The 23,977-nt window shown below is 38.7% G+C and overlaps 1 protein-coding gene across 1 annotated transcript in view; it reads right to left on the bottom strand.

Annotated features, from left to right (window-relative positions):
• Positions 1-23,977, bottom strand: part of KANSL1 (KAT8 regulatory NSL complex subunit 1) — a 203,598-nt gene that overhangs the window by 83,798 nt on the left and 95,823 nt on the right. The window contains exon 3 of the mRNA XM_014591831.2: positions 8,794-8,935. Within this exon, the coding sequence (XP_014447317.1) occupies positions 8,794-8,935 (142 nt within the window). The remainder of the gene's footprint in view (positions 1-8,793; positions 8,936-23,977) is intronic.

Below are 23,977 nucleotides of genomic sequence, written 5' to 3'. Positions count from 1 at the left end.
TCATTTACTCATCAAACCCCCTCCTATTTTTGGTGCTGGGGATATACTGTAAGAAAAATTTAATATTCTCTCCCCCACCCAACCTTCCTTCATCTCTCAAAGTACTTAATATTCTAACACGGGTAAAGGCAGACAACACACAATATGAATAAATACATTATATGTACTAGAAGGTGCTGAATGCTAAAAAGAAACAAAGAGAATTAAGAAGTGGGAGTATTCTCTCTTTTTTTAAAGAATGATTTTACTTGGGACCAGCAGGTGACATGGTATTAAGGTGCTGGACACTCCTACATGGCTGACCGTGGTTCAAGTCCTGGACCTGGTGGCTTGCTTTCTCACTTTCTCTCTCTCTCTCTCTCCTCTCCCCCCTACCCTGGCCAAATTAAAATAAATGAATGATTTAATAAAATTAAATAAATAATTTTAAAAATAAATAATTATTTATTTTAATTTGACCAGAGAGAGAGAGAGGGAGTGGAGAGAGAGAGAGAATGCGAGAAAGCAAACCTCCAGGTCCAGGACTTGAACCACGGTCAACACCATGTGGGAGAGTCCAGAACCCTTAACCACCATGCCACCTGATGCCTGGGAGTACTATTTCTTATAAGGCAATCAAGGTAAAGTGCACTGAGAAAGTGACATTTGAGAGAATACTTGAAAACATAAACAGGGACCAGCAGATGGCATAATGGTATTATCACTGGATTCACATGTAGTCCAACTGCCATTCTGAGTCCCACACCCCAGTGACTTAAAACTCATGTCATGTACATGTGCGTGCATGCCCAAAATCCCAAGGAGAATCGAGGAGGAGGAATTGTGGCATGGATATCCCCCTGCAGAGGGAGAGTGACTTCTCACTTTCTGTCTGTCTCTCCGTTCCCTATAGCAAAAATTTTTCTTAAAAGTTTTTTTTTCTTCAAAATTAAAGGGCCAGTAGGTGATGTGGTGGTTAAGGCACTGGACACTCCCACATGGCCAACCACAGTTTGAGCTCCAGACCTGGTGGCTTACTTCCTCACTTTCCTCCTCTCTCTGTGTCTGCCTTTCTCTGGTCAAATTAAAATAAATGAATGAATAAATAAAATTAAATAATTAGGGAAAAAATATACGTAAAGAAATTTGGGGCTATCTAGGGGAAGAGCACCATGCAAAAGTTTCAAGGTTGGAGGAAACCTGATGACAAAAAGAACTGTAAGGAACCTGGTATGACTGGAGTTAACTACATGAATGGAGGCTATGATAGAAACTGAAGTTAGAGAGGAAAGGTGAGGGAGGATCTTATAGGAGGAAACTGCATACGTTGGGCATACATTCTCAGATGTGAAGTAATTGTAGATGTTTAATTAAGCAGGAGGGAGAAATGATCTGATTTATGATTTAAAGAGATCAATTAGGTATTGTGTTGATGGACAGAGAATAAAGGAAGGATGACAAGGCAAAGAGAAAAGTAAAAGCAACAGCTGCTGGGACCAAAGTGGTTAGACACTGGAAATACATATGAGAAGACAGAATATACTGGCTGTGCAAATGTGCTTATAGGATGGAAAGGAAGGGAGTTAAACCCTGCCAAGATTTTTGGCCTCTACAATTAGAAGAAATGGAGCTTCTCTTAATCTGTCCAGGCCTTTGAATGCACATTAGTTTTAGTTGAATCCGTTTTTCCAGATGTGTGCTGAAGTGCTATAGTTATGTAAGTAATTCATCCACACAATGCCTCCCCTAAGTTCATGCTGGCATGTAAAACCAAACACTAGAGTGCTTAACTTATACTGTACCTTACACAAAAAAGCACGAAAAGAGCTAAAAGAGAATGAGCAAATAAAAAGCATTCAAGTAGCTAAAATCTATTCATGCAGGCAAAATTCACCGAGTGTCTACAATGTACGGGGCAATGTGAAATATTAAGAATAAGAAAATAAATAGAATGGATTCCACCAAAAGGAACTTATGCCCAACCGACCTCAAAGAGAAAAGTAGGCAGAGTATTAATGTAACTAAAGTTTAGACAGGGTTATGTTAGAGCAGAAAAGAAGTAGAGACAAACTGAAGAGGCTAATCAATAAAAATGTGAGGCTTTACAGAGGAAGTCCACACAATTATTGAAAATTTCTGAAATATACCAGATATATTTTGAACTATAATTATTCATTAGTCTGTACACTTTCATGTTGTATGTTCTTTTCTATATACAAATTATTATATTCCACAATAAAATGTGGAAAAAGATTTACTCATGTTTAATAGCCATGAAAACAAACATTTTATAGCTAAGAAACATTCACAAAGTTCTATGCTACACCTGTGATGGTGACCCCAACATGAGCTTCCCTAGTATTACAGGTTTAAATCAGAACACTATCACATGGTCATAGCCACCAGCTGAATGCCAACAACCTTAGGGAATGGGACTCTGAAAAAGACAACAGTTGGTTGAGGCCACAGAAAAAGGCCCCAAGGGTCTCCAGATCCTTTACCCCTAATCCCTAGAATCAGAATCAAGATCATGTCTTTGATGATCTGGTTTAGAGAATTCTCACAAGGCTAAGGTGAGCTTCTGATTTCACAAGGAGCAAAGGAATTGGGATGGGTCACAGCTGTATGCAGTCTTAATACATTCTTATAAATTATTCCTCTGTGGAAACACGAAGCTGTCCTACATAAATCAAAAAGAAGAACAGAGGAAGAGAATAAAAGGGGAATGAGGAGGGAAAAGTAGATGAGGGGGGGAAATAATATAAATCAAAATTGCAAAGGGAGAACTGGCAGAAAGAATTGTGCCCTAAGCCCAATTACAAAACAGGACAGAAGAAAATTTAAGAAGGAGCAAACCAAAATACTTGGGTACTTGGGTTATTTTCTTCCCTTTTACCAATTTCAGATGATATATAGAGTCAAAGAAGAGAATTTTAAAAGTGTCAACTCTTTTTTTTTTTGGAGAGGTTTTCACTATAGGGCGTGTGTGCTTGCCAGACAGAGAGAGAGAAACATAGACAGAAAGCAAGAAATCACCCCCCAGGGGGGATGGTCACACCGCAATCCCTTCTCCTCCATTCTCCTCTCAGGATCTTGGGCATGCACGCACACACGCCTGGCGTGAGTTTTAAGCCACCGGGTCCAGGACGCGAACTGTGGTCAACTACATGGGAGCCCAGCGACATAGCCATTACGCTAACTGCTGGTTCCCAAAGTGTCAACTTTTAATCAACAAAACATAGTTAAAATAAAATTTCCTATATTCATTCTCCTGTACCTCTCCAAGCAGTTCAATCTTTGGTACCCGTCTTAAGATAACCCAGTGAACCCACTGCAGATTAGTTCCACAAGAACCAACTGAGCCACCTGGACAAGACATGGCTGCCCCAATGCCTCATGACTCTGTTAAGATGGGAACTTTAACTGTTATAGAACTGTAAAGACAAACTGTTCTAGGATTTTGTTGTTCACATTCACTTTTCTATCCAGAAATTTCAATGTTCTTCCACCTCCTAAACAGTAACATTTCCATCCTCAGCAACTGCTGTGCAATCTCACAGATCAGTCAAAAGAAGGGAGAAAAAGACAACCGTATGAAATGGGTGCAGAAGACTGCTGTGTTCGGAGAATGGAGTCTTCTTTAGGAAGAGAACCAGTTTAGTTCCTATGCTTTCCCACTCAGTTTTATTCACCAGGTGTGAAATTTCAATAGATATATTCCAGAGAGATAAAAAGAACAAAAGAACAGCATGTATTGCCCAGAAAATGCTTTGGAGTCAGATAAAATTGTGCTTGAATTTAACTCTGGTCTTACAAGCTTCTAAGACTTTGAGAATTAAACAAACATACTTGGAAGAAACTTAGTACCTACACAAGGTACATTCATTACTGTCCTTTCTATTCTAAGGCATAAAGCATCGTTTTTTATTTTAAGAAGAAGAAATGGTTTTTTAATAATTATTAAATTTTATTTATTCATTCATTTATTTTAATTTGACCAGATACACACACACACACACACAGAGAGAGAGAGAGAAAGTAAGAAAGCAAGTCACCAGGTCCGGTACTTGAACCAAGATCGGCAATGTGGGAATGTCCAGCATCTCAACCACCATGCCACCTGCTGGTCCCAGGCATAAAGCATCTTTAAAAACTACCTACCTACCTACCTACCTGACTACCTACCTACCTACCTGCCTACCTACCTACCTATCTATCTGTCTGTCTGTCTGTCTATCTATCTATCTAGTTTTCAAGACACTGGGTCTGGCACTCCAAACACAGTCAACCACGTGGGAGTCTAGCACCTGAACCACCACGCCACCTTGCTGTCCTGAAGTATTTTATTTAAAAAAATACTCTGAAGAAATATAAAAATTAAACAACATTATAATATGGAGAAGAGTAAAGAGGACTTCTTAGAAATGGTCTTCTTTCTCTAGAGAGCAAATGTCTACCCAGAAACTGTGAATGAGACCTTACTAGGAAGCAGGGTCTCTGCAGATAAAATCAAGTTAAGATAAGCCCTTTGGTGCGGGCCCCAACTGTGATCTAAGTGGTGTCACCCTAAGAAAGAAATTTAAGATTTGAAAACACAAGAGAAAAAATGATCATGTGAAATTATAGGCAGCAATTGGAGTGATGTAGCTATAAACCCAAGGAACACCAAGGATAGACAGCAGCCACTGGAAGCCAGGAAGAGGCAACAAAGGATTTCTTTTAACAAGAACCTTCAGAAGATAAAGGGCCCTACAAATGCCTTGATTTCAGACTTCTAGCCTCCTAAACTGTAAAAGGATACATTTCTGTTGTTTTTAACTACTCAGTTTGTGATACTGTTAACTAAAATTGCATTGATGTATTACTTATTAGGGCTATCATTCTTGGTTTATTCTACTTGTGGGATGTGGGACACTGCATTCAGAATGCAGACAAAGAAAATGTATTATAGAATATCAATACTTTACAAGACTAAAAAATTCAGGTTCAGAAAAGTTTAAGTGACTTTTTTTTCTCAAGGTCATATAGCTATCTAGTAGCAAAGCCAGGTTAGGACGAAATGTTTACTAAGTCCAGTGTTTTTTTTAATCCATTACTCCCTGAATGATAGAAACTATTGGATAATCAATATAAACAGAAAATCCCAGAGTTATTTTCCATGTATTGAGAAATATCTAAGATTTTTTAAAAGCTTCCCCAAACTACTGTCATTTCTACTGAATAATGGACTATAATATAAAGCAAGAGCCAAAACTCAGGTAAGAGTACCTTTTTATACACAGCGAATGAGACTATAAATTGGCATACACTGCCAAAACACTTCTCTAAAGTATGTATCAAGAATACGAAAGTTTCAGAAGTTGAACTCAGATAAAGAGGTTTATCACAGTATGCCTTACAGTGTAATTTTAATAAAAGCATAATTCAAATAGTCAACAAGAAAAGATAATGGAATGCAGCCGGTACAAAGTGTTTTCCAAAAAATGGCATGTATAACGGGTAAAACTGTAACGTGATTATGTTTAAACAAATCATTTCTGTGCTTTGCGAAAACAAAAAAAGTTGAATTAAATATACCAAAATCTTTGTAGTGGGTTAATTTTGAGTTTGCTGTCTGGTTTATTTTTAAAGAGAGTATGGGGAAAGCAACTCTTTTCGAAAAATGACATTCATCAATTCTGAGACATCTTTCCCCACATGTCAACACCTTTTATGTCAAGAGGCTTCCTACAACTATTATGCCCTAGCTTAACTGCAATCATTTCTTTTTTTTTGGAGAGGTTTTTGCTATAGGGCGCGTGTGCTCACCAGACAGACAGGGACAGACAGACAGATAGAAAGCGAGAAACCACCTCCCAGGGGGGATGGCCACACCGCAATCAATCCCTTCTCCTCCATTCTCCTCTCGGGATCTTGGGCGGGCATGCACACACGCCTGGCATGAGTTTAAGCCACTGGGTCCGGGACTTGAACCGCGGTCGACTATGTGGGAGTTGAGTGACATAACCATTACGCTAACTGCTGGTCCTACTACAATCATTTCTTTGTGGTACACAGAATAATGGTACATCTTATAATCAATATCTTAGATTCTATGGAATATGGCAGTTTTATTTATTATTTATTTATTTATCAAGAGATTTTTGCTCTATGGTGTGTGTGCTTGTCAGAGAGACAGAAAGCAAGAAATCACTCCCTAAGGGGGATGACCATGCCACAGTCCCTTCTCCTCCATTCTCCTCTTAGGATTTTAGCATGAAAGCACATGTGTCCAGCCTGAGTTTAAGCTACAGGGTCCAAGACTTGAACCACGGTCGACTACTTGGGAGTCCAGAGATTCCAGAGATGTAACCATTCCGCCATCGGCTAGTCCCGAAATACGGTAGCTTTGTAATGGTAACCAATAAACCATATACATATATATATATATATATAAACTTACATACAAATACTTATGAAATGTACATAAAATAGATGAAATAACAAATGACTATTATTATACTAATCTCTATTGTTGCTAATCCTATATCTCAAATACAGAATTTCCCAATTAACTACTGGGTATAAAAACCTAGAAACAGGCACTGAGAACAAGCTCCCTTAACAGAAAAAAATGTGTTTTTCTCATCAGCGTGGGTATTATACCTTGCAAGCTAGTCTAGTCATCATTCCAGTTCAGACTCGGCAAATCTTATTTTTAAATTTCCTTTGTAAAGAGCTACTGAAAGCAAAATATACACTAATGAGTATTTTTTAGTTTTGCTCTAGTTAACTTTTTCTATCTAATATTTTTTAAGAGGTCATTGCCTCTGGGCTTGGAGAGAGAGAGAGAGAGAGAGAGAGAATGAAAAATCTTCCCCTGTAGGACAGATGACCATACTGCAATCCCTTCTCTGCCCTCTGCCATTCTCCTCCTGGGATCTTAAGCACACATGAATACGCTCCCAACATAAGTTTCAAGTCACCAGGTCCAACTTGAATCATGGTCGCCCATATGGGAGTCCAGGGACATAACCGTTGTGTCATCTGTTGGCCCCACTCTAGCTCATTTTAAAAGAAGTTAGTCTAGATTTGTTTTCTACTCAAGTGGAACCGCCTTCAGGTATCTCTACTCTAAGAGAATGAATCAATCTTTCTTTCTTTCTTTCTTTCTTTCTTTCTTTCTTTCTTTCTTCATAAAAAGTAAACCCTTTGGACTATGCCCCCATTATAATATGTGCTACTGAAATTTTTGGAGATTTATATATAGAACCAATTTGGAAAGAAGTTGAATGAACTTTCCAGTAGAATATATCGAAAAAAGTTCAAATGATTAGATCCATGAGGTTATAGACTTTCAACTGGTTGAACATCCCTAATTTGAAAATCAGAAATCCAAAATACCATAAAGTCCAAAAATTTTTATACTGTCTCAAGAAAAACACTATACACCTAATGTCATAATACACTAATCTTGTGTAAAATTACCAACAGACCTATGTGTATAATTTATAAATAAAACTTAAGTGAATTTTGTGTTTATAATTGAGTCCCATGCCTAAGGTATGTCATTACGTACTGAATTGTCAGAGAGGTCATGACTACGCATTTTTGCACAGAAAAAAACGCCATGACTTTTCTATCAACCCAATACTTAAAAATATTCTAAAACTGGGGGAAAAAAATCCAAAATTCCAAGCACTTCTGATCTCAAGCATTTTGGATAAGTGATACTCAACCTGTAATTCAAAACCTTATCATACTCTTCATTGTGTTAGTTGGCAGTTGCTATTCCTTTGACTTTTGGCCAAATAATTAAACACACACCATTCACATTACAACAATTTTCTTAACGCTCTGATCATAACTAAACACCAAAGTATTTTTATGATATTTATTTTTATGAGCAGTAGACTTCATCTAGACCCATGTGTTAGTCCTGGAGCTTAATGCACCAAGCAAATACAAAAACACTTTTTAAGGGTACCAGCAGATAGTGTGGTGGTTAAGGTGCTAGACTTCCACAAGGCTAACCATGGTTTGAGCCCAGACCTGGTGGCTTGCTTTCTCACTTTCTTTGTCTTCTATCTCTCTCAAATTAAAAATAATAAAATCAAATATATAGTAATAAAAATTTATAAGAACATAAGTTCTGTGATGCTATAGGACTTTTGTTCGCCATTGTAGCCCCATTATGGAGAACGGTGCTGAATGCAGTAGGCACTCAGTATTTGTTGAATGAAAATTTCTCCCTCAGTTAAGACCCAACTGAGCAGGGGACTTTTTCTAGGTTGTTTATTCAAGAAGAAAAGCTATGTACAATGTCACTGTCAAAGAAAAAAGCTATATAGTAACAATCAGCCCTCTGTAAGGCAGAAGAACAGAAGAAAATAAAAATCCTAATCACTAATCTCTGATTTTTTTATTTTTTAACAAAAGACCCTATTTTCCTTAAAGCCAAGAAAACTGAGTGAAACAGGAATATACAGAAACACAAAAAAGAGAGAAAAAAAGAAAACACTCAGTCATGACCATTTTTCCATAAATGCAACAAATAAGACAGTTATAGTTAATGCCTTACACGACAGTTTAGTTCTTATTCCAGATACCCACAGTTTTGTTCTAGCAATATTCAATTAAACACTATATTCTAACAGTCTTTTCTGCATTATACTAAGCAACATCAGGTTCTTAAATAAATTAAGTCACTTTATCAGATCATTAAACCATTTACCTTGACATAGTTAAGAGTTACTAAAGGGTGGGTGGAGCTGGGAGAAAAGGGTAATGGTAGTTTTTAGATGGGTTGAAAAACACCAGACACTTATTCCTTACCTTATTAGCACGTATCTGTTTGTAAATATCTGTTTGCTGCCGAATTCGATATTCCAAGTCAGAAACATGAGCCTGGAGCCAGTTCCAGCGGCTGACAATAGCTGCCCGGTCTGCTGCCCATCTCCATTCTGACCTGCGTCTCCTAAAAGCAAATAAACTGAGTGAAATCCACATGTAGCAGAAAGTGATGGGGGTTGGTGGTTTTTTAACTTCTAAAGGCCCTAATATTAGACTAACTTTAGTGCAAGAAAAAAGGACAGAAAGACCTAACACATGACACGCAAGGATAATACTCTTCTAACTAAGTGGAGCTGCCTCCTGGTATCCTAATTCTGTGGTATATAATTTCTTTGAGATGCTTTAATTTCTCAAGAGATAGAAGTTTCTATGTTAAAAATAAGACATATATAAAAAGATCCAAAAGGAGAAAAATCCAAATGGCCTAATTTTCAGTCAACAGACCATGTATTCAAGAAAGCTATAAAAGCCAAGCTACTGGTTAGTAGAAGGTATCTGTAATATACATGGTTGAAATTAAACATCAGAATATATAATGGAACCCCAAGAAACTGATTTTCAAAAATGACAATAGAAATAGGAAATTCACAGTAGAGAAACCCAAATAACCAATAAATCTATCAGTATATGCCAGGTTTCACTAAAACTTAGTTAAAATATTTAGTTGTTTCAAATACAGAAGAGAAAAATTCAAAGTCTGATAAAATCATGGGTTGTTAACACATAGAAAACAATTATTCACACAAGCTGGTAACAGTAAAGACTGGAACCACACTTCTTGGAAATATTTGGCTAGATAGAAAGCATGCATATCCAGTCATCAAGAAATTCTGCTTCTAAGAACATACACTATATATTTGCAAAAGGCAGCAGGTTCATTGCAGATTTTGTAAGCTCTAAAAATTATTCTCTAATTTTGCTAAAGTGGGTAAACTATAATGTAGTCTTTACATGAATTTTTCTGTAACCATAAAAACTAAATTTATAAACAATGAATGATAAAGATTATTAACCAATACAAATAAGTAATGCTTGAAAAACAGAGAAGGCATGAAAGCATGCTTGCCCAAAATTACAAAAGGAGAAGTGGAGAAGGGATTGGAACATGGCCATCATCCATGAGGAGTGCCTTCTAACTTTCCATCTTCACGTCTCTCTTACCCAAGCACATACACCCTCTAGCCAAAAAATAAATAAATAAGTAAATTATTTTATTTATTCATTTATTTTAGTTTAGTTTTATGAGAGAGAGAGAGAGAGAGTGAGCGAGCGAGCGAGCTTGCCAGTTCCAGGACTCAAACCATGGTCAGGCATGTGGGAGTGTCCAGTGTCTTAACCAACACACCACCTGCTGGTCCCCATAATAAAAAATTTTAATGCCTAGAACTGGTAACAAATTGAGAATTTTATTTATTCATTCATTTATTTTAATTTGACGAGAGAGAGAGAGAGAGAGAGAGGGAGAGAGCAAGCAAGCCACCATGTCTGGGACTCAAACTGTGGTCAGCCATGTGAGAATGTCCCCTGCCTTAACCACCACACCACCTGCTGGACCCACACTACTAAAAATTTTAAGTAACTATACATGAATTTAAATACAGTCCCTTGACAATGGCAAAATACAACAGAATGTCAGCAATAAGAGAGCTACCACAGCAGGGTTAGAAATGAGTTCATATTAATCATTCCATAATATAGTTATGACATACTTTTCCATGCAAAAACGCCATGATTTTTCTAAGGACCCAATAATTAAGATCAAGGTTAGTAACAGTACATTAACTTTTGTACAGTTCTAAACATAAGTCACTCAAGTCAAGTATGTGATAAAGAACCCATTTTTTCTCTTAGAAGCAAACCTTTTTGGGTAACTTTTATGTTTTAAATTTTGTTGTACTTTTTTTCCATAGGGCATGTGTGCTCACTGGCAAAGACAGAGAATAGGAAGAGAAAATAAGAACACCCATTACCCCCTAAGGGAGATGGCCACATTGCAACCCATTCCCCTCCTAGAGTTTTAGGCACACAAGTACATGCTCCCATCATGATTTTCAAGCTGCCAGGTCCAGGATTCAAACCACAGTTAGCCATGTGGGAGTCCAGAACCCTAACTACCACAGTACCTGCCAGCCCCAAACAAAGTTATTTCATATCTCCCTAATGTTGATGGAGTCAGTATACAATCTAAATGATACTTTTAAAATACATATTATCTGTTTCAATGTTGGCTGCAAGTCTAATTCTAACCCAAATCCAGGAAAGGTCCTCAAGAGGTCAAGAATAATCTAAGACATACCAGCAGATGGCTTGTTGGTTATGTCGCTTGACTCTCACATGGCTGACTGTAGTCTGAGTCCTGGACCTGGAGGCTTGAAACTCAATGCCCAAAATCTGGAGAGGAGAAGGAACAGGCAATGCCCACCTCTGCCCTGGGTGATTTCTCACTTTCTGTCTGCCCAATGAGTGCATGTTCCCTATAGCAAAAATCTCTTTAAATAAAAAAATACCCAGCCACTCAGCCAACCAACCAACCAACCAACCAACGAAACATTTGAATTATGAAAAGGTCCTCTGAGTCCCATTTCTAAAAGACAAAGCTAGTTAGCCCTTACATCCTATTCCCTATTTCTATTACTCTTCAAGGCTCACCATCTTCCTATCTAAGAGATATTACAGGTTCCTTTCATTTCATTCCAGGAGCCCATATTATCACCACTGGGCTATTCTGATAACCCTAGCTACTCTTAACACCAGTCAATCATACTACTTTTCCTAAATAAACTGCCCTCAAACTTATTCCTTTCTGTTATTTTTCTAATTGCCAGAGGGTATGTGCATGGGGGGAGGGACTAAGACTCGAACCACACTCAAACATGTGGAATCTGGTTGCCTTAACCAGCAGTCTACAAAGTCAATCCCTGTCACTATTATGTTTAAGAAACCACAAAGCTCCTTTGCTTTGTTTCCAAGTTTTGAATCTTTAAGGACACAATACAGTATAAAAGGAGTATTGTATAAGTCACCAATTAGATGCCAAAAGGTAGTAATAAAATGAACACAATTTTCATTTAATGATTATTCATAAACAAACTTGTCCTAACAAAGTGACAAGAGTTAGCCAAAATAAAATCCTACTGATAAAAACCAAGACAAATATCTTTTCTTTGATATTAATGAGAGTTCTTTTCAAATTTCCTAGGGTGGGAAGTAACAGGAAGACTATACAAGTATTCTTTTTTAAAAACAATTTTATTTAACTTTGTTTATTAATTCATTTTAATTTAACAAGAGAGGGACAGAACAAGAGAGAACGAGAGAGAGAGAGAGACAGAAAGCCGCAAGGTCTGAGACTCGAACTGCAGTTAGCCATGTGAGAGTCCAGCACCTTAAACCACCACACCACTTGCCAGTCCCTATAAAGGTCTTCTTTTAAATAACAATACAAACTGAGCCTCCTGATAATATTTTTTGGAGACTAATAAATTAAAGAAAAGCAACACTATGGGAATACTAGCATCCCATTATGAATGGGTTTCATTCTACAAAGACGTTATGTAAATTGGAAGTCATTTCCATTAGAAAGTTCTCACGATGTCATTATTTCATGTTCCTCAAATTCTGATCATATATATGAATTTGAAAAATGGGAAACCCCATCCCGAGAGCACAAAAAATATTGTGTGTCCAAAATGCCAGCAATGGGACCAGCAGTTAGCATAATGGCTATGTCGCTGGACTCCCATATAGTCGACCGCGGTTCGAGTCCCGGACCTGTTGGCTTAAACTCACACCGGGCGCGTGTGCGTGCGTGCCCAAGGTCCCGAGAGGAGAATGGAGGAGAAGGGATTGCAGCGTGACCATCCTCCCTGGGGGATGATTTCTTGCTTTCTATCTCTCTGACTCTGTCTGTCTGGCGAGCGCATGCGCCCTATAGCAAAAACCTCTCCAAAACTAAAAATTAAAAAATGCCAGCAATGTGATCATAAAGCTGAGCTGTTATAAAGGTGAGAGGTGTGTTAAAGAGTAAACTGTAAGAGTCACCATATGCCCCATGGCAAGCAAAACACCAGGAAGTGTTACTACAAGAATAAGAGCTGCACAAGTTTGTGTTTGGTTGTTTTTCTGTTTTGTTTTTAACAAAAATGAGCCACAAAAATTCAACTTATCAGAGGTAAGGAAGATTTCCCCTCCAAACATTCAAAATGTAAATCATTCTAGTAATTTATGGATAAAAACCAGAAGACACTGATTTAGTATTAAGGACACGCCTAATGTTATACAAATATCAAAAAAAAAAAAAAAAAAAAACAAACAAAACCCACACACACAGAAAAGGGGCCAGCTCCATGGCGTAACAGTAATATGCTTCTCAAGAAAAGTTGGATCCTGTATGGTGACACTGGCTCAAATTCCTGGCTTGGTCAGTCTGAAACATCGGAAGAATGGTAGCAGTGTGATAAGACCCTGTGGAAGATGCTTATCTCTCTCTCATGCATGGATGCACTATATCATGAATAAGAGGGGAAAATGTATTTAAAATCAAAATAAACACAAAGGACTAAGGCTGTAGAGTATTAGTAATATTAGTAATGAACAAAAATAAAAATGGGCCAGCTCTGTGGCACACAACAGTAATGACCTCCTCAAGAGAAACCAGAACTCACATGCTGACTATGATTCAAATCCCTGGTCTGATCAGCCTGAAATATGCAGGTATGTGTAGCTGCAGAGCTGAAGGAAGGGAATCATCAGAGACCCTGTGGAAGGTGCCCCCCCTCCCATGCCAAGTAATCTACCATGAATTAAAAAAAAAATTTAAAAAAAGATTGTGTAGCAGTTGGTGTAGCAATTATGTTGCTGAACTCCCACATGGCTAACAGCGGTTAGACTTCAAGAACTGGTGGCTTGAAAATCATGTTGATGCATGTGTGAGTGTGACCAAGATGCAGGGAAGAGAAAGAAGAGAGGGGATTACAACGCAGCCATCTTCCCAGGAAGCGAGTTCTCACTTGCCCTCTGTCTCTTTCTTGTGCCCAGCAAGAGCATGTACCCCAACACACATACCCTACAGCAGATGGAAAAAATCTTTTTTTTAAAAAAAAACCCTTAACGATTACTTTGTTTCTAATGTAATCATCACCAATAATGAAGAAAAAACTGCTGATTCCAACACTGATGAGTCTTTCAACTTTTCTTTTGCTTGTTCTGTGCTAACAATTAATGATCTCATCGCTTAAACTGTGCACCTGAGCAGGATGGTAGGATGCAGTCTAACATTTTGTTGGGTGCTTTGCCCCACAGTGTACCAAAATATTTGTCCACATGTACTGAGGCTACCACTTCACTAGGAATGCTTTTCAACTTTTATTTTTCTCCTTATTTTTATAAACTCTGTGTGGGTAAATTTGCTTTGTCTGCATGGGCTATATAAGAATGCATTAAAATTTTACACTAGGAATTGCTTTTTTTTTTTTTTTACCTAAATGCAGTAAGTAAATAATACAGTACCAAATATGTGCTTTGGTAACTATGCTGTCTATGTGCCAGTGTAGGTTTGTATAGGAAATATTTGTTATATAAACAGATTTTTTAAAAAACTATTAGAATTTATGTTTCCTGGGACCAGCAGTTGGCATAATAGCTGTCACTGAACTCCCATGTAGTCGACCACGGACCAGGTGGCTTAAACTCATGCTGGGCACATGTGTGAGCATGCCCAAGATCCCGAGAGGAGAATGGAGAAGGGATTGCAGTGGCCATCCCTCCCCACCCCCCAGGGTGATTTCTCACTTTCTGTCTGTCTTTCTGGCGAGCAACCATGCCCTATAGCAAAAACCTCCCCCCCCCAAAAAAAATTTACATTTCTTTTTACAGGGTTAATAGACTATGTCTTAGCAAGTATCCAGAACTTCCAATATTCTATTGAATTAAAAAATACAAAATACTCATTGTACTTACTTAAGGGGGGGGGAACCTCCCCTAAAAAAAGCTCATGGGGACCAGCAGATGGCATAATGCTTCGTAACTGGACTCCCATGTAGTCAAACGCAGTTCGAGTCCCGGACATGGTGGCTTAAACTCTCGTTGGGTGGGTGTGCTCAAGATCCCGAGAGGAGGAGAGATTGCAGCATCGCCATCCCGCCTGGGGGTGATTTCTCACTTTCTCTCTGGCAAGCCCACCCAGTCCTATAGCAGAAACCCCTCCCCCCCCAAAAAAGCTCTTCATCAAACACTATGAAATCATATAGTGAAAAGTACTTTTTTTTCACTTGCAAATTTAGGGTTCAGCCTACATGGTGACTAATGTGAAAAAAATTAAAAAAAAAAAAAAGTAATAGTCATCTTGAGGGGTTGGCAGGTGGTGTGGTGATTAAAGGTGCTGGATTCCCACATGGTTGACAGTGGTTCGAATCCCAGACTTGGAGGCTCACTCGCTCGCACTCTGTCTCTGTCTCTGTCTGTCTGTCTGTCTGTCTCTCTCTCTCACACACACACACACACACACACACATTGTGTCCCTGCCTGGTCAAATTGAAATAAGTGAATGAATAAAGTTAAATAAAATTATTCTTAAAAAAAAATCATCTTGAATGGTAATGTTTCACTAAATAAGGACAAACGGGTCAACATAAGAACTTTTTTCCCTCTATCTACCAAAGGGAGTGTGTGTAAAGGACTGCACCCAGGTGCACAACGCCCAACAGGGATTACTACTGTCTGCATTATTTTTCAAGCTGCCAGGCAGAACTTGAATCCTAGGCAGCCATGTGGGATTCAGTTTCCTCTGTTAACACACTCAAGTTCTATACTCTGATCTTCGCTACTGTACTCTAAGAGGTAATGATTTGGGGGCTAGCAGGTGGCGTGGTGGATAAGGCAGCACTGGACTCCCACACAGCTGACCATGGTTCAAGTCCTCAACTTGATGGTTTGCTTTCTTACTTTGCCCCCCCCCTCTCTTTTTCTATCTCTGGTGTGTGCATGTGCCCTATACCAAATTAGAAATAATAATAGTAAATAAAATTAAAGAAAAAAAGAGGTATTGATTTGAGTCACTTAATTCAGACATGGTCACCATTAATCTTGTTAAACAAAAGCACTAGTAAGTAAAATTTCTGCTAATACAAAGAATGAAAAACAAGGATTTCCATTATTAAACCCTCCTCAGCTTACAAGCAGGCAATGAATTCAAGAGATTACTAATACAGCAAGTCTTTATACTTCATTAGCCCTTTCTTCAATACCTATAGCACAGCTACAGACAGCAGAAAAGCAGATAGTAATGGTGGGTGATTCCTTTTACTCAGAGGCAAACTACAGCAAAAGTGCTGAGGAGCCAGCAGGTGGTGTGGTGGTTAAGGGTGCTGAACTCCCACATGGCCGACCATGGTTCAAGTACTGGACCTGGCAGCTTATTCTCTCACTTTCTCTCTCTTTCTCTCTGAACAAATTAAAATAAGACTAAATAAAGTTAGATAAAATAATTCTTTAACAAAAAGAAAAAATGAAACTGAATTTACCTAAAGGTAACATCAAAAACTACACATTGAGAGGTCAGCAGGTTAAGGTGCTGGACTCCCACTTAATTAACCGCTAAGTCCTAGACCCAGTGGCTCAAAACTCACCCCAAGCACATGTGCATGTGTACCTAAACTTCTGAGAGGAGATGGAAAGAAGATTTTGGCGTGGCCATTTGCCCTGGGAGGCAATTTCCAACATTCCCTCTCACTGTCTGCTCATCTCTCTAAGCAAGTACACCCACACTAGATAAAAATCTTTATATATATATAGCAGCTACACATTGAACACCGCATCAAACGTCTGACCCAGGGCTACCTCAAAATAAGGTAAAAAGCAACCAAACAAAACCTAGAAAGTAGTAGATAAATGATCTAACAGAGGGTTATGTGCTTCCTCCAAATATGGAATAAAAGTCTGAAACACCTAAATTCTGAAATTTTCATGTTATTTAGATGACTTATAAGACCAATGAAACAGAGTAAGTGAAAGGGTCACTATGGAACAGAAATTGAAAATTCTTGAAATTACTAAGGCACAAGGGAAAAACAACAACAAAAAATTCTACATGTATTCACTATTTAGCTTAAAAGCAGCATGAAACAGGGGAAAGATCAGGAAGATATGTTCAAGCCAAGTTCTTTTATTTACTTTATATAATTCTAGAACTGTAAACTGACCTCTGGAAACAACAGCAATATCTACTTCACCTGGTTGTGGTATTCATAAAATGATGTAATCCTAACTGCAACACACAGTGTATATAGTAGATAAAAATAACATTTAATAAATATAACCTTGGACTTCAATTTCAAAATGAGAAAGAGGAAAAATGAGTTGATGAAAAGAAATCTTTATGAGACAGACAAAAAAACCTGAAGTACAAGTGTGAGCAGTCAGCAACAGGCCAAATACTCTAGTTTCTTTAGCTTTGGCTTTTCAGTTATCTAAATGAAGTTCCACTCTAGGGCTGCCATGCAGTGCAGAGGTTAAGCACTGCACAGGAAGCCTGATCCCACATGACCAGCTAGGGTTTGATGCTTAAATAATATGCTAAGAGGCTCCCAAGATTCTGACAGGATGTAGAATAGGAGGAAAAGGTATTGCCGCAAAATTAGCCCCTGTTGTTGCAACCCCCTCACACTCCCGCTGGCATTTTAAAAACACATTTTAAAAAGTTCCGTTCTAAATCATACAACCAAAGCAGCCCATTAAAATAGACATTGTGGGTTGGCCCTACCACAGTGCAGTGGTTATGTGCTGTGCATAGGGAGCTGAATCTCACAAGGCTATTCGACTCCAGGCCATGGTGCTTTGAAAAACACAAGGGGCATGTGTGTGTATATGACCCAAATCCTAACAGGATGGAGAAACGGAGGACAGAAGGATTGCAGTCTCTATGCCTTACTGGGTGGGGGGAGGCTCTCACTCATTCCCTCCCCCCAACCTACCTCCCTTCCCTTCCCCCCTTTCTTTCCTTCTCCAGTTTGTAAAGGAATTGTATTATCAGCCACAACACACCTCGATGTCATTACCAGTCGATTTACAAAGTTGGGGGAAATCAAATAATGTGGAGAGGGGAACCGAATCATCTGTCATTAAATAACCCAGAAGTTTTACTTATATAAAGTAAAATCTGGGGAGGAGGGGAATCTTAGATAAAAATTTTCTCTTAACTCATTCTCAACTGCCACTGTAACCAAGTTACATCAGCTTTCTAGAGACATCTGTAGTAACCAGAAACAAATGTTCCAGAGCAAATTTTGAGCTGTCAATTCATCCTGGTAGATTCTTAAGGTTGAACACTTAATGCTTTTATTTTTAACTGCTTTAATCAGATTATCTTTGATACTGAAATGAAAGCTGTATATTCTGACAGGTATTTCAGCCAAGCATTCAATCTACCATGAACTCTCTCTCTACTCCACCCTTCACCTTAAATATTTAAGCAACTACTATTTATCAGGATTATATTAGGTGCTAGGAATACAATTAACAAGCAAGGACTATGGCTTAAGTTTAATTTAATGAAGAAGACGGATATTAACAATTAATACAAAATGTTAAGATTAGGGGCTAATTATGACACCAGTTTTAGATCAGGAGATCCAAAAAGACTTTTCTATAGTATATATAGACTTTTCTATGTTTAAAGTGGGCTCCAAAACATAAATGAGAAGTTGCACAGGCAAATTGCCACGGTCAAGGGTAAAAGGCATCTGAAGGAGAACAAAGAAGGTGTAAAGGGGCTGAAGATACCTGAGAGACTGGCATATATTCCAGGATCAGAAATGACATGCAGGGTCCATGGACCAGCAGTTAGTGTAATGGCTATGTTGCTTAACTCCCACGTAGTTGACTGTGGTTCAAGTCCCGGACCCGGGGGCTTAAACTCACGCTGGGTTCGTGTGCGTACATATCCAAGATCCCGGAAGGAGAATGAGAAGAAGGGATTACGGCGCGGCCCCCCTCCCCACCCCCCACCCACCCAGTGTGTGTGTGTGTGATTTCTTGCTTTCTGTCTCTCTGTCTGTCTCTTTCTGGCGAGCACATGCACCCTATAGCAAAAAACTCTCCAAAAAGAAATGACATGCATATAACAATGATGAGACTAGAAATCAGTGAACAAGAAGAATGCAGACAAATTTATAGATAGATAGATATAGGGAAGTATGAGATCATACAGAACCTTGTAATCCATGTTAATTTTATGAAACAATATAGGGAATCCTGATTTTTATTCATATTCTTTCAACTATCTCAGGCCTTTTTAAAAATGAAAATTTTCAAAATAAAAATAATGAACTCTGGGAACAGCAAGTGGCACGGTGGTTAAGGCTCTGCACTCCCACACGGCCGACCACGGTTCAAGTACCGGATCCAGTGGCTTGATCACACTGAGAACAGATGCACGCATGCTTAAAACGCCAAGAAAATGGAAGAGAAGAAATTGTTGCATGGCCATCCCCCCTGGGAGTGATTTCTCACTTCTCATCTCTGATACTCTCTGGCAAATGCACGCATCCTATAGCAAAAACAAGAAGGGGGAAAAAAAAAACTCCCACATGACCATCAACCAATTGGCCAATTCTACTTTATCCCACGCAGCAATCTCTTCCCCATTCTCCTCTTGGGATTTTGGGTATGCATGCACATGTGCCCAGAGTGCATTTCAAGTCGCTAGGTCTGGAACTTGAACTGTGGTCAACTATATGGCATTCTAGCAAAATAACCATTACGCCATCTGCTGGTCCTGGAAATGCCTATTATATGGGCTGGTTCCACTACCCAGGGGTTAAGGGAGCTGGGTCCCATATGGCCAACTATGGGGTTTGAATCCTCCACCTAGCAGCTTGAAAAACACACTTGGGCACACGTGCATGTGCACCCAAAATAGCAACAATATAGAGAAATGGAGAAGAATTGCAGTGTCCACTCCACCAGGAAGTGCTTCCTCCATCTTTCTAACAACTAAAGACTTAGAGAGTATTAAAATACACTCATCCTTTAAAGATTTAGGGTACTTTAAACTCCCCTTAATGCCCATCTGTCAGATTTTCCCAAAATATGGTGAACATATTTTATCACTTGCCAAAACAGTAAGAAAAAGAAATGTCTCCAATACAGCCCCGAACACTACTCAGTTCAATCTGTTTGTCACATCCTGTCCAAATCTCCAACCTTAAAATATCCAGGAGCTTCCCTAAAATCCAGCTTTCTCTGGAATAGTCTTTTTGGTGAATCGTATCTCACAATTCATTACTTAGCTTGATCCTTTAAGAAAAAGTTGTATGGGGACCAGCAGTTAGTGTAATGGCTATGTTGCTGATTCGAGTCCTGGACCTGGTGGCTTAAACTCACACCAGGCACGTGTGCGTGCGTGCCCAAGATCCCGAGAGGAGAATGGAGGAGAAGGGATTGCAGTGTGGCCATCCCCCCTGGGGGTGATTTTTTGCTTTGTCTCTATCTCTGTCTTTCTGGCGAGTGCATGCACCCTGTAGCCAAAAATAAACACCAAAAACAAACACCTGTATGTTCTGTATTTCCAAGTCACATGATATGTGATTCATTTTCAACTAGACTGTACATGCCTCCCTTTGCACCATTATTGTTTTAACTGAAAATCAATTTTCAATGGTTGGAAATGTACATAGGATGTGACAAATAGACTGACCTGAGTAGTGTTAAGGGCTGTGTGGGAGAAGGCAAACCATGCTTGGTGTTTCTCGACTTCCGAGAAAAAAGAAAAGCTGGCTCAGACAGGTTGAATGAGAAGTAAAGTACTGCCCACAGTATCAGGGAAGCCCTACAGCAGCAGCAAGGCAGATCAGCTAAGAAGCAGCTAGGAGAAATGTCACTGCCCCAACTTCTCTCGATTTCTTTGTAGAGTAAAAACTCTATCATTGTTCTCTTTGACCCAGGTTTTCAACTCCACAACTGAAGTGAGTCAAGGGCTCCAAGGATGTCCACTATGGTAAATCCAATGTCTAATTCTCAATCCTTATAAATCCTTGATCCGTTAGTAATATCTAACACAGGTGATCATTCTTTTCTTCAAATACTTACTTCATTTGTCTTTTAAGATATCATCGTAACCTGGTTTTCTCCTGTCTTTCTGAATTCCTTCTAAGGCTCCATCTAATTCCCAAGAGATTTGTTTCCTCTTTGTTTTGAAGAGGGATATATATTACATTATGAAGAATCACACGAATTAATTTTTCTAGTTGAGATGGATAAATGTTCAAAACATGCCACAAAAACTTTAAAAGACAATATTAAGGATCTGCTCCATCAATTATTTAACTACCATCTAAATGATCACTTATAGAGCTAGTACAATAAAGACACAGTAGTTGAAACAGAATAAGCAAACTCCTCAGCAGAAGCCATAAAATACATCTCCATCCAAATCAACATGGCAGGTTTTTTTTTTACAGGGAAAAATCTTTTTTGGGGGGGGGGGTTGGAGTTTTTTTTTTTTTTCTATAAGGCAAATGCGCTAACTAGAGAAACAGAAAGAGAGAAAGTGAGAACTCACCACCCCCCCCCCAAGGTAATGGCCAAGTTGCAATGCCTTCTCCTACACTCTCCTCTCAGGATTTTGGGCACACACGTACATGTGCCCACTGTGAATTTCAAGTCATCAGGTCCACGACTTGAACCATGTTCTACCACATGGTGGTCCAGTGTTTTAACCACCATGCTACCTGCTGGCCCAACAAAATTTGTGAACAGAATACAAAAACCAGAAAAGTTTTTTTTTTTTTTTTTTTTTTTTTTTTTTTTTAAAGAAAATTATTTTGTATTCTCTAAATAAAATTCCTATTTCCACTGATCCAGGTATATCACCTTTTAAGATTCCGTCCCACAGAAACAAAACCACCAAAAACAATGATAGTTACTGGGGTAACTGAAAGCAACCATATTTCCTGTGGCTGAATACATATTACTACATCTATTGTAAGATGTGTAATGTATTCACTCAGAATGAGTTAGAGCTTTGTATTCTCTAAATAAAATTCCTATTTCCACTGATCCAGGTATATCACCTTTTAAGATTCCGTCCCACAGAAACAAAACCACCAAAAACAATGATAGTTACTGGGGTAACTGAAAGCAACCATATTTCCTGTGGCTGAATACATATTACTACATCTATTGTAAGATGTGTAATGTATTCACTCAGAATGAGTTAGAGCTTTACATATTAATTAGAAATGATGTTGAAAAATACATGTCTTTAAAAGTTTCAAAGTACGCTCCCATTTTTAAAAAGGATAAATACAAACAGAGGTGAGTATAAAGAAAGATTTGGAAGAAGATACAATTTTTAACACTGATGGGGACATTAACTTTTTCTTTAAAGACCTCTATACTGTTTTAAATTGTTCTGAGCATCTATTTTTATAATTAAGAATAAATCCAACAGACAGCCAGACAGCATAGTGGTTATATCACTGGACTCCCACAAGGCTGACTGCAGTTCAAATCCTGGAGCTGGTGGCTTGAAACTCATGCTGGGCATGTGTGCATGCATACCCAATATCCCTAGAAGAGAATGGGGGAGAAGGGATTATGGCATGGCCAGCCCTGGGGGAAGGGGGATGAGTTGAGTTCTCACTTTCTCTCTCACTGCCTCTCTCTCGCTCTCTCTAGCGAGTGCAAGAACCCTAAGGCAAAAACTCTAAAAATTAAATAAATCCAACAAAAAAATGTTAACATAGATTAGAACATACTCTTAAACATGAATAGCTGGGAAAAAAAAAAAAAAAACTACAAAGAATATGGGAGACAAACCAAAACCCCTCGAATGATAAGAATTAACTCATGCCAGTCGTGTGTGTGTGCATGTGTGTGTGTGTGTGTCTCCAAATCCTGAGAGGTGAATGGAGAAGAAAGGATTGAGGCATGGCCAATCCCCCTAGGAGGTGATTTCTCACTTTCTGTTTCTCTGACCAGTACACACACCCTATAGCAAAAATCTTTCTCAAAAACAAAACAGAACAGGGACCAGCAGTTAGTGTAATGGCTATGTCGCTGGATTCCTACGTAGTCGACTGAGGTTCGAGTCCCAGACCTGGTGGCTTAAAACTCACACTGGGTGCATGTGTGTGTGTGTGTGCCCAAGATCCCGAGAGGAGAAGGGATTGTGGCATGGCCATCCCCCTGGGGGGTGATTTCTCGCTTTCTGTCTATCTCTGTCTGTCTGCCGAGCACACGTGCCCTATAGCAAAAACCTCTAAAAAAAAAAAAAACCCAACCCCCCCCAAAACAAACAAACAAAAACCAGAACAAAGGTATTTCCATTGCTTCTGAGAATATGATTTTTCTTTACCTAAGACTCTAAAATCAGGGGTGATTTTGTTTGTCAGAGAACATCTAGTCATGACTGGAAACACTTTTGGATGTGACAACAGAAAACAATGATGACACTTGGTATTTAGTAGGCAGAGGCCAGAGATGCTGCTTAAACATACTATAACACACAGGACAGCACCATTCCCTCCCAAAATATTCAGAGTTGAGAATGAGAAGCTCTGCTCTATATGAACCTCTGATAAAAATAAAACCTTACCTTTCCCAAGTCAGTCTTTCCGTTTTGCCCAAACATGGCAACACAGTTTTACAGGCTATTTGGCTAAGCCACTGAATTCTTATGGTTCTTTAATAATCAAGTGAATGACAGGGAAGAAGTTCAAGTTGTGACTCAAAATTTTTAATAAAAATTAAATAGAATATAAAAACAAACTAGTTAAGAGAATGTAAAGTACGTGCACAGTAAGTTACTTTTCTTTTAGTTAGGTAAAGGGAAGGCTATGTGTCAAGTTTACCTACAAGGTTCAAGTCATTGCTCAGTTCTCTTAACCGTAAAACTAGTGTGTTGGACTAGAAAGAACCCCAAGGCACTTTTTTTATATGACAGGATGGAGCCAGGTGGTAGTGTGGTAGTAAAAACAACAGGATCCCACAACACCTGTTCTCTGGTGACTGCACAAGTCCTATAGCAAATTAAAAAAAAAATAATAAATAAAATCAATACATAATTCTTTAAAAACATTAGAATATCTATCTACGTGAATCAGTCTAGTTAAGTATCAAAATAATTTCATTCTTAAATACTATAAAAGGAGAAAGAAAACATAGATCC

The sequence above is a fragment of the Tupaia chinensis genome, unplaced genomic scaffold (genome assembly GCF_000334495.1).
Source record: "Tupaia chinensis unplaced genomic scaffold, TupChi_1.0 Scaffold000624_1, whole genome shotgun sequence".
Taxonomy (NCBI): domain Eukaryota; kingdom Metazoa; phylum Chordata; class Mammalia; order Scandentia; family Tupaiidae; genus Tupaia; species Tupaia belangeri.
Note: the sequence above shows the minus strand (reverse complement) of the source record. Positions and strands in the feature narration are given on the sequence as shown.